General features: G+C 42.3%; 1 protein-coding gene across 1 annotated transcript in view; it reads left to right on the top strand.

The window, feature by feature from the left end:
• The window catches only part of DNAH8 (dynein axonemal heavy chain 8), a 354,390-nt gene that overhangs the window by 26,832 nt on the left and 310,001 nt on the right, over window positions 1-17,557 (top strand). Inside the window, exons 4-6 of the mRNA XM_075204457.1 lie at window positions 370-454; window positions 9,546-9,694; window positions 15,939-16,128. Of these exons, the coding sequence (XP_075060558.1) occupies window positions 370-454; window positions 9,546-9,694; window positions 15,939-16,128 (424 nt within the window). The remainder of the gene's footprint in view (window positions 1-369; window positions 455-9,545; window positions 9,695-15,938; window positions 16,129-17,557) is intronic.

The raw sequence follows: 17,557 nt of genomic DNA on the forward strand, positions 1-17,557 counted from the left end.
CTACCGTCTTTAATTCACTGTGGAGACAACTGTCCCCAATAAATTTATTTGGGCCCGGGGCTGGTGCGACCCCACTCTGCTATTGGGCCCCATACTGCTGTACTCCCTGCATCCCCCCAAATGGCTATGTGTATAGGATACTCACAGGAATAGCTTGTAAAAATCCCATCTCAGAAAGCAGAAAATCATATACACTGGACAACATAAACACGTGCGCAGCTCAATGGTAGCAGCAAAATAAAGCCCATGGTTTTGTATTACATTTGTCCATCAGAAATAACCATATGTCTTAATTAATGTGACTAAGGAAATGATTTGCTATAAACAGCTATGTTTAAATAGTTTCAGTTTGATTTTTCTGTTTAATAGTTTCAGGATTTTGATGATTTTTTTTCCATTGGAGGACGCAGATCACTTATCTTTTTTTATCAAGAAATGGATATACAAGGAATAGGTAAATGCTAGATATTGTATATTGTTGACCTTTATTGTGGTAAATTTCAATTTTATTTTTTATGCATTTTACATATACAAGTTATTGGACATCATCACCAAAGGAAGTATAGATATCCTGTAGAGGAAACAGTTTAGTCTTCAACTTTATAATTTATTCTGCACAATAGGATTTACTAAAGATTTGTTGAAATGAAATACAGAAAACAAAAATTAAAGTAAAGAACAACAAAACATTAATGGTGAAATAAATAATTAGGTAGTGGGCAATGAAGGATCTTCAGGTATATTTATTAAGCCAAGTCCATGTAGTTTCTGAATGTAATATTAAGTTTTTCTTATACTAACAGCTTCAGTGCATGTTTCTTTTCTGGGTTGCCAAAATTAAAGTGGATGTAAATGTTTGGGGTGGCTTTTACACAAAGCTCCAAATGATGCTGGTTGTCATTTCATGACTTTGAGGGTAATCGTACCTAGGGAGGTTTTAGAAAGTCTCAAAGTTAAATGGCACATATCCAAAAATGTACAAAACTGGTAAGAGGGAGAACTCAACTAAATTATTTTGTGTTCTTTTTTTCTATTTTTGTTTATTGAGAAGACTGAATGTTTCATAGACTTGTTAGCTGAAAGATAGAGTGAATTCTATGTCTTGGTGACATTTAAGTGAAATATCTGTATAAGAGAGGGTATCATTGAAATATACTATAATAAAATGTAGACAGTAGTTATGAGCCCGAAGGTAAAGATCAAATTTTTGGAAATAATGCAATTAATCTTCTATTTAAATGCAACATTTTTCCACTTTATCTTGGGTTGCAAGAGCAAAGACTTAGATTCCCTCCAATACTTAGTTCTCTATGAGCAGATGGTTAATATTTATATCAAGGGTAAGCGCTGCTTCCTCTTCTTTGGTATAAGGATTAGATTAGAAAATAGAGTGATGATATATTAATTTGAACACCATAAACATCCCTAGGTTACATAAAAACTCAGATGAGGTTAAAGTAGACGAAAACTATCTAACATGTCAATGCTTGAAGCTCAGAAACTCTTTTGGCTCAAGTGATAACTTGCAGTAGGTGACAAAGTCATACATGGAGACTTTGTCAATCCCCATAACATTGAAGGCAAATTGTAAGCAGAGCTGACACTTCTAGGCCTGGGCTTTCTTACCTAATTATTTTAAGAAAAGCATTGTTCACTTAGCTGTGCAATCAGCTAAGGTTTAAACTTGACCTGTTTACTTACTGGCATTTAGTCTACCTAATCCTTTCTGAAGGACTTCAAAGGTACTGGTCAAAGTTAGAAAATGTAAAACTGTTTGAAAGTCTGCTACAACCTGTACCATTGAGCTGGGATAAAGTTACGGAACTGGAAAGATAATATCAGATTTTTCAGCTCTAGGTATAGGAGAAATCATTATTAACAACAAAGAAAATCACCCATTTGTTGCTAAGGAAACGGTCAGCTGACATGCAGCTCAAGTAACTCCTGTATATGTAACTACATATCAGGATGTGTCCAGGGACTGTGAGTGTCTCACATAATTGGACACTGATAACGTTGGTACAGAGGTAAGGATTAGTATTGTGCATCATTGGTTACTGGAGAGTATTGTTAGTGGTCGCTATGACGACCGGGACGTCACTTCCGGTTTCTTCGCCCCTGGGCAACAACCGGGACTCTCCAGGCTCCCTGTCGCCGCGCCCGGCCAGCTGGCTAACAGGCGGGCGCGCGCGCACAGGGCTAGTTAGCTTATAGCCAATCGTGGGTATTCAGGTGTTTTAGGAGGCAGTCTATGTTTGGGCTATTTATTATGCAGCTGAGCACTGCATTACTATTGGCTACAGGCACTACTATCAATTAGGCTACTCCTGTGGATGCTTGTAGGGCTCTGTTCTGATTGGCTCTTTGTACTATTTAAGGCAGTGAGGACTGAGCCTCACTGCTGGTTATAGCGTCCTGTTCCAGTACTGCTGGCTGCTATTGTTCCTGTGTTTGGTGTTGAAACCTGAGATTGATTACTGAGTAATCCTTTAATTGAGTATGACCTTTGCCTGTTCCTGGATTCTGAACCTGTGCTAGTGACCCTGATCTATTGCCTATATCCGGATTCTGAACATTTGCTAGTGACCCTGACCTATCGCCTGTCCCTGGATCCTGAACCTGTGACCTTGACCCTTTTGCCTGTACCTGAAATACTCTCTGGTGCTCTGTCCAGTCCGCTGATCTCTGGCCTGCCTACACCCCGTGTGCTACCTACTGTACCTGTGCGCTGCTGTGTTAGCATAAACTGATACTACTCTGAGCATAAGACCTGGGGGCATCCGAGTACCTGTGAGCGTAACCAGTCTCTACGGGAAAGGCGGCTGCTAAAGGTGAAGACCTCTTCTACCTCCTTCTGTGAGTTTATGCTGCACTGGTGGCCATAACAAGTATATGACAATAGGGTAATTAAATTAGTGCAATACATGACTTCTGATATAAAATTGCATACCTTCCAGCTGTCTTGATTTCGGTTGGACAGTCGCCGATTATGGTCCCCGAAATAGGTGGTGTGTATACAAAATAGTTGGAGTTTTGTCATACGGTGTGTATTTTTGGGCAGATCGGAGACATGGTTTATTTTATCCAAACTTCCTATGCATGAATGTCTGTGTCATGGTAGTTACACTGGAATATCCACTGACTGGTATTAGCGCAACCAAGCAGGGAGGTGCGGAGTCTAACACACCTCCGGTGTTCACCAGGAACCCCTGCAAGGAGGTATGGACTTCGCTGCGTGAGGTTCGCAGGTCACAGTTCTACAGTTACCAGCGCAGTAGTGTAATGAATAGGAATGGTCGAACTATCTGGGTCAAAGCCAGACGGTAGCGCGGTACACAGGGTTGATTTGAAGCAAAGTCAGGAACGTGCGGAAGGTCAGAACCAGAACAGGCTATGCAGTACCAAGATGAGATCCAAAAGACAAGTCCAACGAACAAGCCAAAAATCAGGAGCCAAGCAACAGGTATCAGGGAAACACAAACAGGAACGCTGGAGCAGGTGTGAACCAATACTCTGGCACCCTGATGGTGCCAGAGTGTTCCTTATATTAGGGGAAGTGGCCCCTGATTGGGGGGAGACTGTTTCAGCTGTCAAAACACAGCTGACCTCCATCAGGAACCGCAGCAAGACTGCCAGATACTGGAACGCTGACCGTGGAGAAAGACAGGCGGCTGTCCCCTGCACCTAGAAGGAATGCGGGGACGGCAAAAAAGATGATATTCAGTATTTTTAATCCATCTCTCATTCTCTCTTTGTATGTATGTGTGTGTATATTGTCACTATCTGCTTCTATTTGCAGTTCAGTATCTCTCCTTTGTATGCTGCTTTACCTATACTAGATCCTGACTGCATGGGGTTAAGCTCTCATCATTTAATCTGGATCCTGATCATTTATTTTTGGCCTATATTTAGACTGTGTTTGCAGCAGACTGGTTCCAGATCATTATTTGTTTGCTGCTGCTAGTCTTACTCTCTTCACTCCTGTGTTCTGTACCAGATTGATCTCTGTGTATATGACTCCTGCTTGGCAAATCATTGTGCACCTTTTTTTGTGACCCTGACTTTGGCTTTATTTGACCTTGCTCCTGTTTGCCCCCTGGTACTGTTCTGAACCTACTGGTTTCTGACCCTGACTCACTGACCATTCTTCTGTGTACTCCTACCATGGTACATCACTTGTGTTTACCCAGTCTCTGCTACAAGTCAATAAGCCTACAACTCCCATCATTTCAAGACTGTTCCTCTGAGCATTCTGCCATATTCTGAATCTGCTGTTACCTCCTGTGGTTTTCTCAGCTTTCCAGGCATCACCTGTGAATGTGTCGGAGACTACAGAGTACCTAATTAATTCAGCTATCACCTTGGTTTATCCTGCTGCTATTGCAACTACTACTCCTAATATATGTTGCCGTTGCATTACTTATTTAATTGAACTCTACATCAGTTGCCTGTGACCTCTTTGGACTTAATCGTGCTGATTATGTTACCATTCCTGCATATAGTATTTACCTGTGTTATCCTTGTTTAAAATAAAGACACTCTGTTGTCATTTACATTACACTCTGTTGTCTTCATACTGGGAACCCTGACAGTTCCCCACTGCGAAGACCCAGATCACTTTCAGGTTACTCCAAGGGTTCTCTGGACTCTGAAAATAAACTTAACTTGGAATTGCTTACTAAACCCACTTCAAGGACAGCTGCATTCCAGCCTGCTCCAGAGATAATTCTGTCCCTCCTGCTTGCTCCAGGGAGGGCTCTATTCCTCCTGCTTGTTCCAGTGAGGGTTCTGCCTCTCCAGCTTGCTCCACAGAGGTTTCTGTCCCTCACTGTTCTTTCAGAGATGTCTCATGGCTCTATTAGTTCAGAGGTGCCTCATGGTGCTGCTCGGTCAGAAGTGCCTCATAATGCTGCTCAGTCAGAGATGTCTCATAGTGCTGCCTGATCCGGGGGCCTCGACTGTGCCCAGCGAAGGCTTTGTGCCAAGTGTGCCCATCTCTGGACTCCTGACATAAGCGCTCAACCTGAGCTCTCCAAGTTGTGTGCCCAGTCGCGGCCATCCAAGTTGTGTGCTCAGTTCGGGCCTTCCAAGTTATTTGCCCAGTCCGGACCCCCAGAGATATGTGCACAGCCCGAGGCCCCAGAGACTTGTGCTCAGTCCGAGACCCCAGAGATATGTGCTCAGTCCAAGACCCCAGAGATATGTGCTCAGTCCGAGACCCCAGAGATATGTGCTCAGTCCGAGACCCCAGAGATATGTGCTCGGTCCGAGACCCCAGAGATATGTGCTCGGTCCGAGACCCCAGAGATATGTGCTCGGTCCGAGACCCCAGATATATGTGCTCGGTCCGAGACCCCAGAGATATGTGCTCGGTCCGAGACCCCAGAGATATGTGCTCAGTCCGAGGCCCCAGAGATATGTGCTCAGTCCGAGGCCCCAGAGATATGTGCTCAGTCCGAGGCCCCAGAGATATGTGCTCAGTCCGAGGCCCCAGAGATATGTGCTCAGTCCGAGGCCCCAGAGATATGTGCTCAGTCCGAGGCCCCAGAGATATGTGCTCAGTCCGAGGCCCCAGAGATATGTGCTCAGTCCGAGGCCCCAGAGATATGTGCTCAGTCCGAGGCCCCAGAGATATGTGCTCAGTCCGAGGCCCCAGAGATATGTGCTCAGTCCGAGGCCCCAGAGATATGTGCTCAGTCCGAGGCCCCAGAGATATGTGCTCAGTCCGAGGCCCCACAGATATGTGCTCAGTCCGAGGCCCCACAGATATGTGCTCAGTCCGAGGCCCCACAGATATGTGCTCAGTCCGAGGCCCCACAGATATGTGCTCAGTCCGAACCCTCTAAGATTTGTGCTCAGTCTGAATCAGAGCTATTTGCTACATCGAAGCTCAATCCTTTCACTTCTATCACTGTCCCAGCCGGGGACTCCTGCTTTGCTGTCCCAGTGGGGGACTCCTGCCCTGCTCTTCCAGTCGGGAACTTTTGCTCTGCTGTCCCAGTCGGGGACTCTCGCTCTGCTCTAGCCAAAGACTTCTGCACTGTAGTTTCTGTGATAGATTCCCATTCTGTCGTCCCAGATGGTCCAGATAATAACTTCTGTTCTACGATCACTGAGACAACTGTTTTATCTGTTACCTCTACTTCCACTATAGTTCCCAAGATTACCAATCCTAATTCTCCGTCCAAAGGTTCTACTACCACATCATCCAAAGTTGCAAAGACTACTGATTCGTTTCCTGTTCCAGAATTCTAACCACATACCTTTGGTGTAAACAGCGAACAATTTGGTGGCCTTATAATATTTTGTGGCTTTTTTCCTTTGTCCAAGATGGACTGGATGCTGGACTAAAACTTGAGATTCAGATTTTGGCCTTGTTGGTGTATTTCTAGTGAAAGTTGGCTCAGATACCAGAGGTTCAGACTTACAAGTGGTTTTGCATGTCAAGTCTCCATATGTTCCCAATATGGCCTCATGGGATCTTAATTTGGCCATCTAGGGTCTTCAACTTTCACTGATTGAGTCTTTGGAGACTATTGACTTAAAGCACTTGACTTGGAAGGTGACCTTTCTTTTAGCCATCTCTTCAGCTAGAAGGGTTTCAAGTTAGAGGCCCTGTCTTGCAGTATTTGATATTTCATGATAAAAGGGCAGTCTTGCGCACATCTCCTTCTTTACAACCTTAGGCGGTGTTACAATTCAACCTTAATCCAACCTTAATCAGGAAATTGTAATTTCCTCCTTCCGGGGGTCTAAGTAACCAGGAGCCTGATTCATTAAGGATCTCAAATGAAGAGGTATCTTATTTCAGTCTCCTGGACAAAACCATGTTACAATGCAAGGGGTGCAAACTAGTTTTCTGTTTTGCAGATAAGTTAAATACTGACTGTTTTTTCATGTAGCACACAAATATCAACTTTAAATTTCAGTGTACAAATAAGCTATCAAGCAGACCATAGCCTGGTGGATTAGGCCCACCATTCAACAGGCATATTCTAGTTCTGGTCAGCCAATCTGGAGAGTTTTTTGGCTCACTTCACTAGGTTGGTGAGTGCCTCATGGCCGGCGTGTCACAGGGCATCGGTGGAGTAGCTATGTTGGGCTGCTTCCTGGTCCTCTGTCCACACATTCACCAGATTTTACTGGTTACATGTTTTTGCTTCCAGAGATGCTAGCTTCGGTTGGAGAGTTTTGTGTGCAGCTATGTATGAGCATACCTTCCCCATATTGGCAGCTTTGGAATGTCCCTAATGTAGCAGTGTTTCCCAGATAGGATGTTGGAGAAATGAGGATTTTTGTTCTTACCGTTAAATCCATCTGGTGGACACTGCTCTCCCACCCTTTATGCTCAGTGTAACATTCCAAATTGTACATTGTTTGGACGATATGTTTGATTGTTTTCTTGTATTTCCTTGGGGCTTTGCAAGTTGTAAAGAGGGAGAAGGGAGGAGCTTCAGTCTTCAGAGAGTTAACTCTTAAGTGCCCGGCTCCTACACCCTCATTACAACCCCAGTGTAGCAATGTACCCCAGATGGATTAGGAGAAACGGATTTAACGGTAAGTACAAAAATCCTATTTTTAACTTATGTTAAGAGGAAATTATTATTAGTTATTTGAAAAATCTGCAAGGGTTCCAATATTACTGGCTATTACTGTATTGTTTTTGAGTAGACCATCCTTAAAATTAATCTCATATGATCATCCAGAGCCAGTGTGCTGAAACCAGGCAGACATCATTCTGTTTAATTATGCCACAAAAAGTTTCTTGTTAACACCCTCTTGTCAGTATATAGGAATACTCACCGTTGTTGATGGCTATTACACTTGTCCAGAACATTGGTAACATCGAGTTTGGAAGAAACTTTATGTATTATTATTATTTATTTATAAGGCGCCACAAGGTTTCCGCAGCGCCGAACACAGTACAAACAATGGACAGTACAGGGAATAACAGTACAGAACAAAAAACGAGTAATACCAAGACTTCAGATGCTCCAGGAAAAGCAAAAATATTGAGGTTGGAGCAGAAGAGAAGGTAGAGAGACAGGAGGGAGAAGGGTCCTGCTCATTAAAGCTTACATCCTAAAGGGAGGGCAACAGACAATCGGCACAGAGGGAGTCAGAGGAGGGGAGCAAGCGCACCCTTATCAAAGGAGGATCCAGGAGATGAGAGCGAGCATGGAAAGAGGGTTAAGTGGAGGGTTGGTAAGCTTTGAGGAAGAGATGAGTTTTGAGTGCCCGTTTGAAGGAGCACAAGTTAGGGGATAGACGGATGGAGCGAGGGAGGTCCTTCCAGTGCAAGGGGGCAGCTCGGGAGAAGTCTTGAATTCTGGAGTGGGATGAGGTTATTAGAGTGGAGAAGAGGCGACGGTCATTGGCCGAGCGCAGGGACCGGGCGGGAGTGTGGATGGAGAGGAGATTGGAGATATAGGGGGCAGTAGACTTGGAGAGGGTCTTGTAGGTGAGGGTAAGAAGTTTGAAAAGAATTCGATAGGGGAAGGGGAGCCAGTGAAGGGCAAGGCAGAGAGCGGAGGCAGAAGAGGAGCGGCGAGAAAGGAAGATAAGCCTCGCCGCCGCATTGAGTAAAGAATGAAGGGGGGCAAGGCAAGAGCGGGGGAGGCCGGTGAGGAGAAGATTGCAGTAGTCCAGCCGGGAAATGATGAGCGCGTGGATAATAGTTTTGGTTGCTTCATTAGATAGGAAGGGCCGGATGCGGGCAATGTTACGAAGTTGAAAGCGACAGGATTGTGCAAGAGATTGAATGTGGGAGCTAAAAGAGAGGGAGGAGTCAAGGGTGACGCCCAGGCAGCGTAGTTGGGGGACGGAGGAAATGGTGGAGTTGTTAATAGTGATGGAGAGATCCAGATGGGATAAGGACTTAGACGGAGGGAAAACAATAAGTTCTGTTTTTTCAATGTTAATTTTGAGAAAGCGAGAGGACATCCAAGATGAGATGGCAGAGAGGCAGTCAGATACATGAAACAGGAGGGGAGGGGAAAGATCAGGAGAAGAGATATAAAGTTGAATATCATCGGCATATAGGTGATACTGAAGGCCGAATGAGGTGATGAGAGCACCAAGGGAGGAAGTATAGAGTGAGAAGAGTAGAGGGCCAAGAACAGAGCCCTGAGGGACTCCTACGGGGAGGGCAGAGGGGGGAGGGGGGGGGAGGGGAGGATGAACCGGACATAGATACAGAGAAAGAGCGGTTGGCGAGATAGGAGGTGAACCATGTAAGGACATGTAATACAATACGTTATACGTATTGTAATACAATACGATATGTAATTCAATATGTTAAATATGACATGTTTATTTATATGTTGTTTGTTCAGATAAGAGTTTGTAAGTAACTTTGAAACAGCAGCCACATAAAATAAATGACAGTGCAACATCCACAAATTACACCAGATCCCAGTGTTTCAGAGCGTACAAATGTGTACTGTGGTAACAATACAGTCTAGTTACATGAGCTATTTACTAAAGTTATGTTAATTCATGCATTTCTTAATAGAGAGCTAAACATTTAGTATTGTTTTTTTTAGATTGTGAACGTACAATACCTAGAGCTGCAAAAGAAGACAAAATGATGAGACTGTTTTTAGGAAAATTAGATGAAAAGTTTGAAGGGCTTTGCCTGTTTTTTATTAGATGTAAAAATGATATATTACTAACGGCTAAAAACATACATGAGGTAAGAATGTTTTCAAATAATGCAATTTAATAAGGTTTATCTGAGCATAAATTGTACATAATATATCAACCATAATACTTATTAATAGCTAGGTGCACAGTTTATAAAGGTGTCATGCAGAAAAGTTTGAGTCAAAACACTTCATAAACAACATTTGTACCTTTCAAGATGAGTTATTATGTATGCTATTAAAGCATTATTTGATTTTTTTAGATTTGTACAGAAAAAAACAAAACCTATTGATTTCTGAAAACAGTGTTTCAAAGAGCACAATATAAAATTATCTTGTTTCAGTAATTTATTTTCCCCTTGGAGTTTATATGTCATCTATACAGGTTCTGACTCTTTAGTTTTCTATACTGTAGCTTTTAAGTTTCTGATAGACATTGCAGTACTTTGTGCTTGATAAGGATGGCACAATTTTGAGCAAGACACAACTTTTTCCCAACTTGTCTTTCCATTTACACTTCTTTGTCCCTATGTGGATGATTCATAAAGGAAGGTAAAGCAAAAAAGGAGTAACTTCGCACCTTGGCAAAAGCATGTTGCATTGGAGGGTGAGGTAAATTAAATATGTGATCGCAGATTTATAGTAGGGGTAGGGCATATCCTAGATCAACTTTAAATTTCAGTGTACAAATAAGCTATCAAGTATTTGTGTGCTACATGAAAAAACAGCCAATATTTAACTTATGTACAAAATAATAAACTAATTTGCACCCCTTGCATTGTACTATGGTTTGTCCAGGAGAAAACGTACTCCATTTTTTGCCTTACCTTCCTTAATAAATTAGGCCCTTAGACTGTAAGCTCCAAAGGGGCAGGAACTGATGTGAATGAGTTCCCTGTACAGCGCTTCAAAATTAATAGCATTATATAAATAGCCACTGCTGCTGCTGATGATAGCTTGTTATATTACAAATCCATTATCCATTATCCAGTAACCAGTATACAATACTAGTAAACAGTATTTAATAGAGCTAGCACTACAATGTAGCGCCCAATCATTTTACCTCTATATTGCAAAGGTCATGTTAAATAAACCCTCATGAATCTGATAGCCACAAGTTGGTGGTTTTTATCTTTGCAGTCCACACTAATAGTACTCTTTTGTTGAAGCTCTGCAAAACATCTGTCAGGCCTAATGCTGTTAACTAGGCCTCGAAATCCTGATTCCTATTGTCATCTCATGTACTTGCTTGCTGTGTTCCTATTTACTTTGAATCTCTTACTGTTTTGTGTGCACCTCTGACGGATTCATATCAGTAAAGTCATTTGGGAAAGTAGTCCATGATATGTTGGCGCTATATAAATAAATGTTAATAAGGATTTATTAACAGTTATTTATATAGCACTGACATATTATTTAGAATTTTACAGAGAATATTTAATCAGTTTCTGTTCCAGTGCAGCTTACAATCTACATTCCCTACCACACACACACACAAAATCCAGTTAACCTATCCTGCACAGAAGTCAGGCAACCCTTGTCTGGTACGCAGAGCGTCGGTCCTCAAGCCACGTCCAGACATTAAGGGGGCACATGGTTTTATGGAGCTCCGTCTTTTCAAAGCAGTTCTCTCTGGGGCCCCTCCATTTGGGCAGGACTTTGATGTTTATTTGAGCATGCGTGCGGTCATTTACACAGGAACTGCAATGCAGCATCTTACCTTTGGATGTGTGTCCCCACCCACAGGGAAATACCTACTCTATTATCATTTTTAGAAAATGCTTAAGACTTTGAAAAAATAAAAATATATACATTTTCACAGGCATAGTATCAGGCATCGCTCTCACACCATGCTAGGTGTCGGGAGCGGACGCCTGACTCGGCCGTCAGACACCCGTCCCGTTGCCTAGCAACGGGACTTACTTCCAGGTTCGTGGCTGCGCTTTTTCTCCATTATATCGGCAGTCAGGAAGGACCTGACCGCCACAGCCCCAATCAGGGCTAGTGCCCTACTATAAAGAGCCCCTCCTTCTTCTCATCCAGTGCCAGAGTATTGGTTTCACCTTTCTCCAGCGTTGTATCCTGTTCCCATATTCCAGCTTCCTTTGGTGTTTGACCTCTGGCTTGTTTCTGACCATTCTCTGTTCCACGATTTGGCTTCTGCGTTTATTGGACTCTGACCCTTGGCTATCCTCTCGACCATTCTTCTGGATCACCCTTGTGTACCGCACTACCGTTTGGCTACGTCCCGGACCGTACGACTACTCTTGCAAACTCCCGCTGCACTGTTAACTAGCTTGAAGGACCGCGACCTGCGTGCCCCACGCAGCCAAGCCCATACCTCCTTGCGGGGGTCCCTGGTGAATACCAGGGGTACGTTAGACTCCGCAACTTCCTGCCTAGTAGAGTCCATATCAGTCAGCTGCACCTCCAAGTCCCATTGTGACACATAGGGAGGAAGTTGGGCAGAGTAAATGTGTTCTTTCTCACTGAAGAACTTGAGTTTTTCTGTAGCTCAGAACTGCCAGACATCAGGTCTCATTCTATACTTATTGTGACCCATATTGCACCGCCATGTTGAACATCAACATAGAAACACTTTTGTAATCCCTATCTGAACTGTAATAAAAATCTCTACACATTCCCGATGTGTCTACACCAGCAGTTCCCAAACTGTGCACTGCGGGTTTCTGAGGTACCGCGGCCAGAGCCAGCGGTAAGCAAGGAAGGGGATGTGGGGTGCGCCAAGCCTGGTAGGCGCTCTCCTCCACAGCCAGCGAGAGGAGAAAAAAACAACAACTTACCAATATGGCAACGCCCGGGACCTGGCATCCTCCTATCTCGAACTGCTCACTGACGTCATGCAGAGAGGAGCTGAAACACTGAAAAAAGGTAGAGGAAAAGGAGAATGTCAATGGAAGGAGGCTAAATAAAAGTTAAGTAAAGGAATGGAGGGGCAACACTGGGATAACTGATGGAAGAGCAAAAGCATGGTGATGGGGCAGAGTGTGAAAAGGGGCACAGTGTGATAATAGGCCTAATGTGCTAAAGAAGAGCAAATCCTCGTTCCATTTGCGACAACATACTTGTGTGAAGCTGGGTTTTTGGCTGTTGCTGTAATAAAAAGCAAGTACCGTTCAAAACTCAATGTGGAACAGGAAAAAAGATTGACAGTGTCCAAGCTGATCACACGGTTTGAAAAGTTGTGTAGTGCACAGCAGGAACACATATCCCATTAATAAATAAGTTTGGTAGTTTTATAACATGCTTTAATAACCAAGCACATTTATTTTTTTTTAAACTCTTTATTTAGAGAGGAGAAAGCATGGAATAAACAGCAAAATACAATAAACAATGAAACATAAATGCACAAGGCGTTTCCTCTTAATTTTGTTATATATAAGAATGGGGGGTAAGGAGGGGGCAAAGGGAGTAGTAGGAGGGTGGGGGGAAAGGGGAAGGCCAGACACTAATATCAATTGTACTGGTTACAGTGAACTTATAAATAGAGATGAGGGATTGCCAACAGCAGTTAAAAGGAACACCAACAGGGACATAGCGCTTACCTTGAACATTCCGCACCCAGCTTGAAGGATCTGAAGGTGGCTCAGGGTCTTTAGTACATGGAGGTCCACAGCTCCTGAAGGTGGGGATGGGTACACAGTTGCCACTTTCCCTTAGATACCAGGGGGCCCATACCCGTTCAAACTTGTGCAATTTATCGTTAAGATAGTAGGTGATACTTTCCATACTTGTGATATGCCAGTGTTATGTGCGTATTGTCGCTAACCAATAATGATTGTCGAACCTCGAGTTGTGTTTCCAACGCACAAAGATTTATTCGCAAATAATAGAATATATATGCTCAAGCGAAGTAATAGTAAATACAGCCGTTACTTATCGCAGGCGCTCTGGATCCAGTGCAGTCATTCAATCCTGAAGTCTGGGGACAAGATGTCTGCATGCTGGATCACAAGCTGCTGCTTATATACACAATCAAATACAGTAATACAATGAAGATGGTATAGCTTGCATCTATTGGTCCAGGTCTCAGGAATGTCCAAAGGGTTGTCAATCATTGGCTGGTTCATCCTAAGGAATCCAAAGGAGGGGGTCATCTCAGCAGGGGGTATGCTCTGCTCTTCCCGCCAAGATTCCTTAGTCTTAAATAGTTCATAATTCTCTATCATTCATAACTTGTGTATGCACTCTGCGATTCCCTCGCAGAGTGAACCAAACAGTAGGATATGTAACAAGGTTCATTATGATACCACTCATGATGTTATTCCTTCAACCCGTTCCGTGTATTTCACTAATATGCATGTAACTCTGATATAACATATAAATACTACTATATTTTGACATAACTGACTGTGTTGCAACTACCATTAATGTGTACTATTTTATAGGTATGCGTGTTTGTGCGAATGTATGGTAAAAGACCAAATACTGTTGCTGCCACGTGTAGTGGATGCGTACGCCCTTTCACGCCGTAGCGTGCCCTTGTACGCCGTAGCGTACCGTACGCATCTTTTCAGACAAAGACAACCAAGTTTGCTAGACTTTAATTGAAATGACTATCCAATTTGCTGACTTCGACACCAGACATAGTTGTGAAAGGACTGTATAGAGAGGGGAGTTAGGGTTCATCCAAAGATTAGCTGTAAGGGATTTTGTGGCTGCTAATATATGAAAGATCAGCTTATTTGAAGACCTGCTCTCATCAGGTAGGGGTCGGGAGAGAAAGAAAGTCCAGCGGTCCTTAGATACCTGTTGGTCAGAAACTGAATTAATGACCAAGTGGACCAGGTTCGAAAAGGGGATAATGTGCGGACATGTCCACCAAATGTGGAGCATCGTGCCTCTCCTAACCACAATTCCGCCAGCAGCCCAGAGTAGACGTAGCAAACATTTCAGAAAGCTTGTCAGGGGTATAGTACCACCTGTAGTACAGTTTGTAGACTGTCTCCTTAATGTGTGAAGAAATCAAGCTTTTGGCAATCCCCTCTCTGACCTCCTCCCAGCAAGATTCATCCGGGGCGGGGGGCAGGTCTCTTTCCTATTCCTGCTCGTGACGTCCCTGGGAATCGAAAATTATCTCTATCAGCCAATTATAGATCCCAGAGATCCCCTTAGAGAGTGGAGAGTGTAGACAGCCGCTCAAAGAAGGTAAAGGTCCACAGAGTGTTGGTAGTGGGCAGGGACGAGGTGACTGACCTAAAACAAGTTGAAGAGCGTGCGTATTTTTGGTGGAGCTCCAATAGGGAGGACCAGGTTCCATTAGTAACAAGGTCAGAGATTACCCATATCCCAGTTTAGATCCATCTCTTAAAGTGGGGGGAGGACCATTTTGTAATTGGTCGGCATGTGTCCCAGAGAGATAAGCAGAAGGTGGGAGATTCTTAGGAGGCCGCAGGTGGCCAGTCCATAGCAGGGAGGCCCCAGAGAGAAGCTAGAAAATGGACCTCTGAGAGATGTGTTTCAAAGTCCACCCACGCTATTGTCTGGGCTGGGATATCCAAGCACATTTTTGTACATATTGTTGTTTTATTTTGTTTGATCTTATTCCTATTAATGAGTGCTGAAAATTGTTCTTTGAAAGAAATATAACTGAAGAAAATATAAAAATATTCTTTGTCCTTGGAGTTATGTGCATTTTTTTTAAACAACTTAAGTATTTCTGGGCTGACCTAAATACTTATTACATTATTTTGACCCAACTACTTAAAAAACAGAACTGATCTGTAATTATTTTGGCTTAGGGGTGCCTTGAAAAAATTATGGAGACCCTAATGGTGCCTCGAACTGAGAAAGTTTGGGAACCACTGGTCTACACTGTTATCAATAATAGAAACCATTTGTGAAGCCAAAGGGAACAGTAGTTTAGGGAAAAAAGGGAAATGTTTATTTGATTGAAAGTGGTGGTATGCAATTGGATTTCGGTGTGCTGTTTATATTTTTATATAGTGTGTCACATCAAGGCACAATTTTATTTTATTTAGCGGTGACTTCTGAGAAAGATGAGGTGCATTGGGTGGACCATCAAAGTGCATTGGTGCAAAACCAAGGAGTATTTTAATGCACTACGCAAATAGTAAACTAAAAGGAAGAACAGGATCACCAGTATGAATTTTTAAATCCATACTGTTCTGGATACAAAAGTGGATTCCTTAGATTCATTGTGTAGTTATATACTTTTCAGATAACATCACTACAGTATTTATGTATTATATATAATGCCTCATTTACTAATACAATGATGAATGTTCTAATTAGTTTTACATCCACTTTTAGGAAATACACTTCTCAACGTTAGATGCCATGGATGGAATTTTTACTGGAACTTGTGATTTGCTATCTAAAATCTTTTTTCCAGCTATTAATGCTACAGACAACTGGGGACTTTTAAACCAGTCAAGAGATGGAGACAGTGAGAAACAAAAATTTAAAGAGTCTATTGTTCGATATTTGTCTTTTTTAGCTGGTGAGTGCGATTTGCAATCAAGATTTATTATTTAGCTGTTTAATGTATTCTACATTTTGTTTGTACTGGTAATATAAAACAAATGGATAAAAGTGCTCTAGCACCAGGAACCTCACATCTCTTCATATGTGCAATTACTTAAGATGAGAGTACTTGGTAGAGGAGAAAAGTATGCACATGGATTTAGAACCGGTTGTAGGATAGAAAACAAAGAGTAGTATAAGGGTCATTCCACATCAAATCAACATAGGGTTTCAAACTGACCGTGTTGGATTGTAATTAAACTATGTATAATAAATGCTGCCATTCGTGTAAATAAAACCCCAAAATCTTAGGCTGATATGTGCGCTAGTTTTGAAGTTATATGCCTTTAAATCTGCAAGTTTTAGCGAAAAATCTACTTTTAGCGGTTTTTTTTGTAGCTCACCTAATTGAGCTAGAGAGTTGGGCAAGGACTCATTTAAAACCTCTTTTTATGGATTTTCATATGATCTATAACACAGCAGTACATTTTAATACAAAATAAAAATGTAAAATTTTCAAAATCAAAATTTTTATTTTCTCAAAAGCCATTTTTTTGTATTTTTGAAAAACGCCTCAAAAATTGTTCATACTGTTGGTAATAAATCCTCATAGTTTTATTTTGAGATCATGATGGGATCATCTTCTACTTACTACAGATCATAACCATTTGGTGCTGCTGCTCTGGATAGATGGTGCTACTTGATGGGTTGGAACTGGCTGAAGGCTTCATTTGTTTTTAGTGTTTCCATTTCAGAAAGGGTGTACATTCGACCTGTTGGACATCTACCATAGTAATCCATAAAACATCCGGCTTCCTTGGGTGTGAAAAAGATGGTGATGGACCAGCTGGATGGAGGAATGTCACTTTCACTTCATTGATGTTTTCATCTTTCTAAAGCATAAATGTGAGACACTATTTGTTGTCATAGACAGCAGTTACATAACCTCCAATGTCAGCAAGTAGGAGCTGATACTACTTTATCCCATGAGGCAGCTTGGTAAATTGATATTTGCACCGCCCCAGAATAGGATACATGGGAAAAATTTATGCTAGAATAGCAAAATGCTCTAATAGTGTAATGATTGCAAAAAAATTCTACATATACTTAAGGTGATACTTTGTCTCAAAGTTCGTCCACTGCTTTTATCCTTAATCTTCAAGCCAGTGCTGGAGACAGTGCTGACATGGTGGTAGTTTTATACATCACAATGGTAATCCCCAACATTACATGGCTAACTCTCAATCTCAGCATCCCTAATTTCCTATTTTATGCACCTATTGGGCTGGTCATGTTCCAACATTGTACCTACAAAAATTGCATCTTATTTTTTTCAGAGCATCTTGAATTTTCAGTCAACACCATTAGTTTTCTTATATTTCCGTACTTGGCAACGAAACTCTACC

The sequence above is a fragment of the Mixophyes fleayi genome, chromosome 3, assembly GCF_038048845.1.
Source record: "Mixophyes fleayi isolate aMixFle1 chromosome 3, aMixFle1.hap1, whole genome shotgun sequence".
NCBI classification, from domain to species: Eukaryota; Metazoa; Chordata; class Amphibia; order Anura; family Limnodynastidae; genus Mixophyes; species Mixophyes fleayi.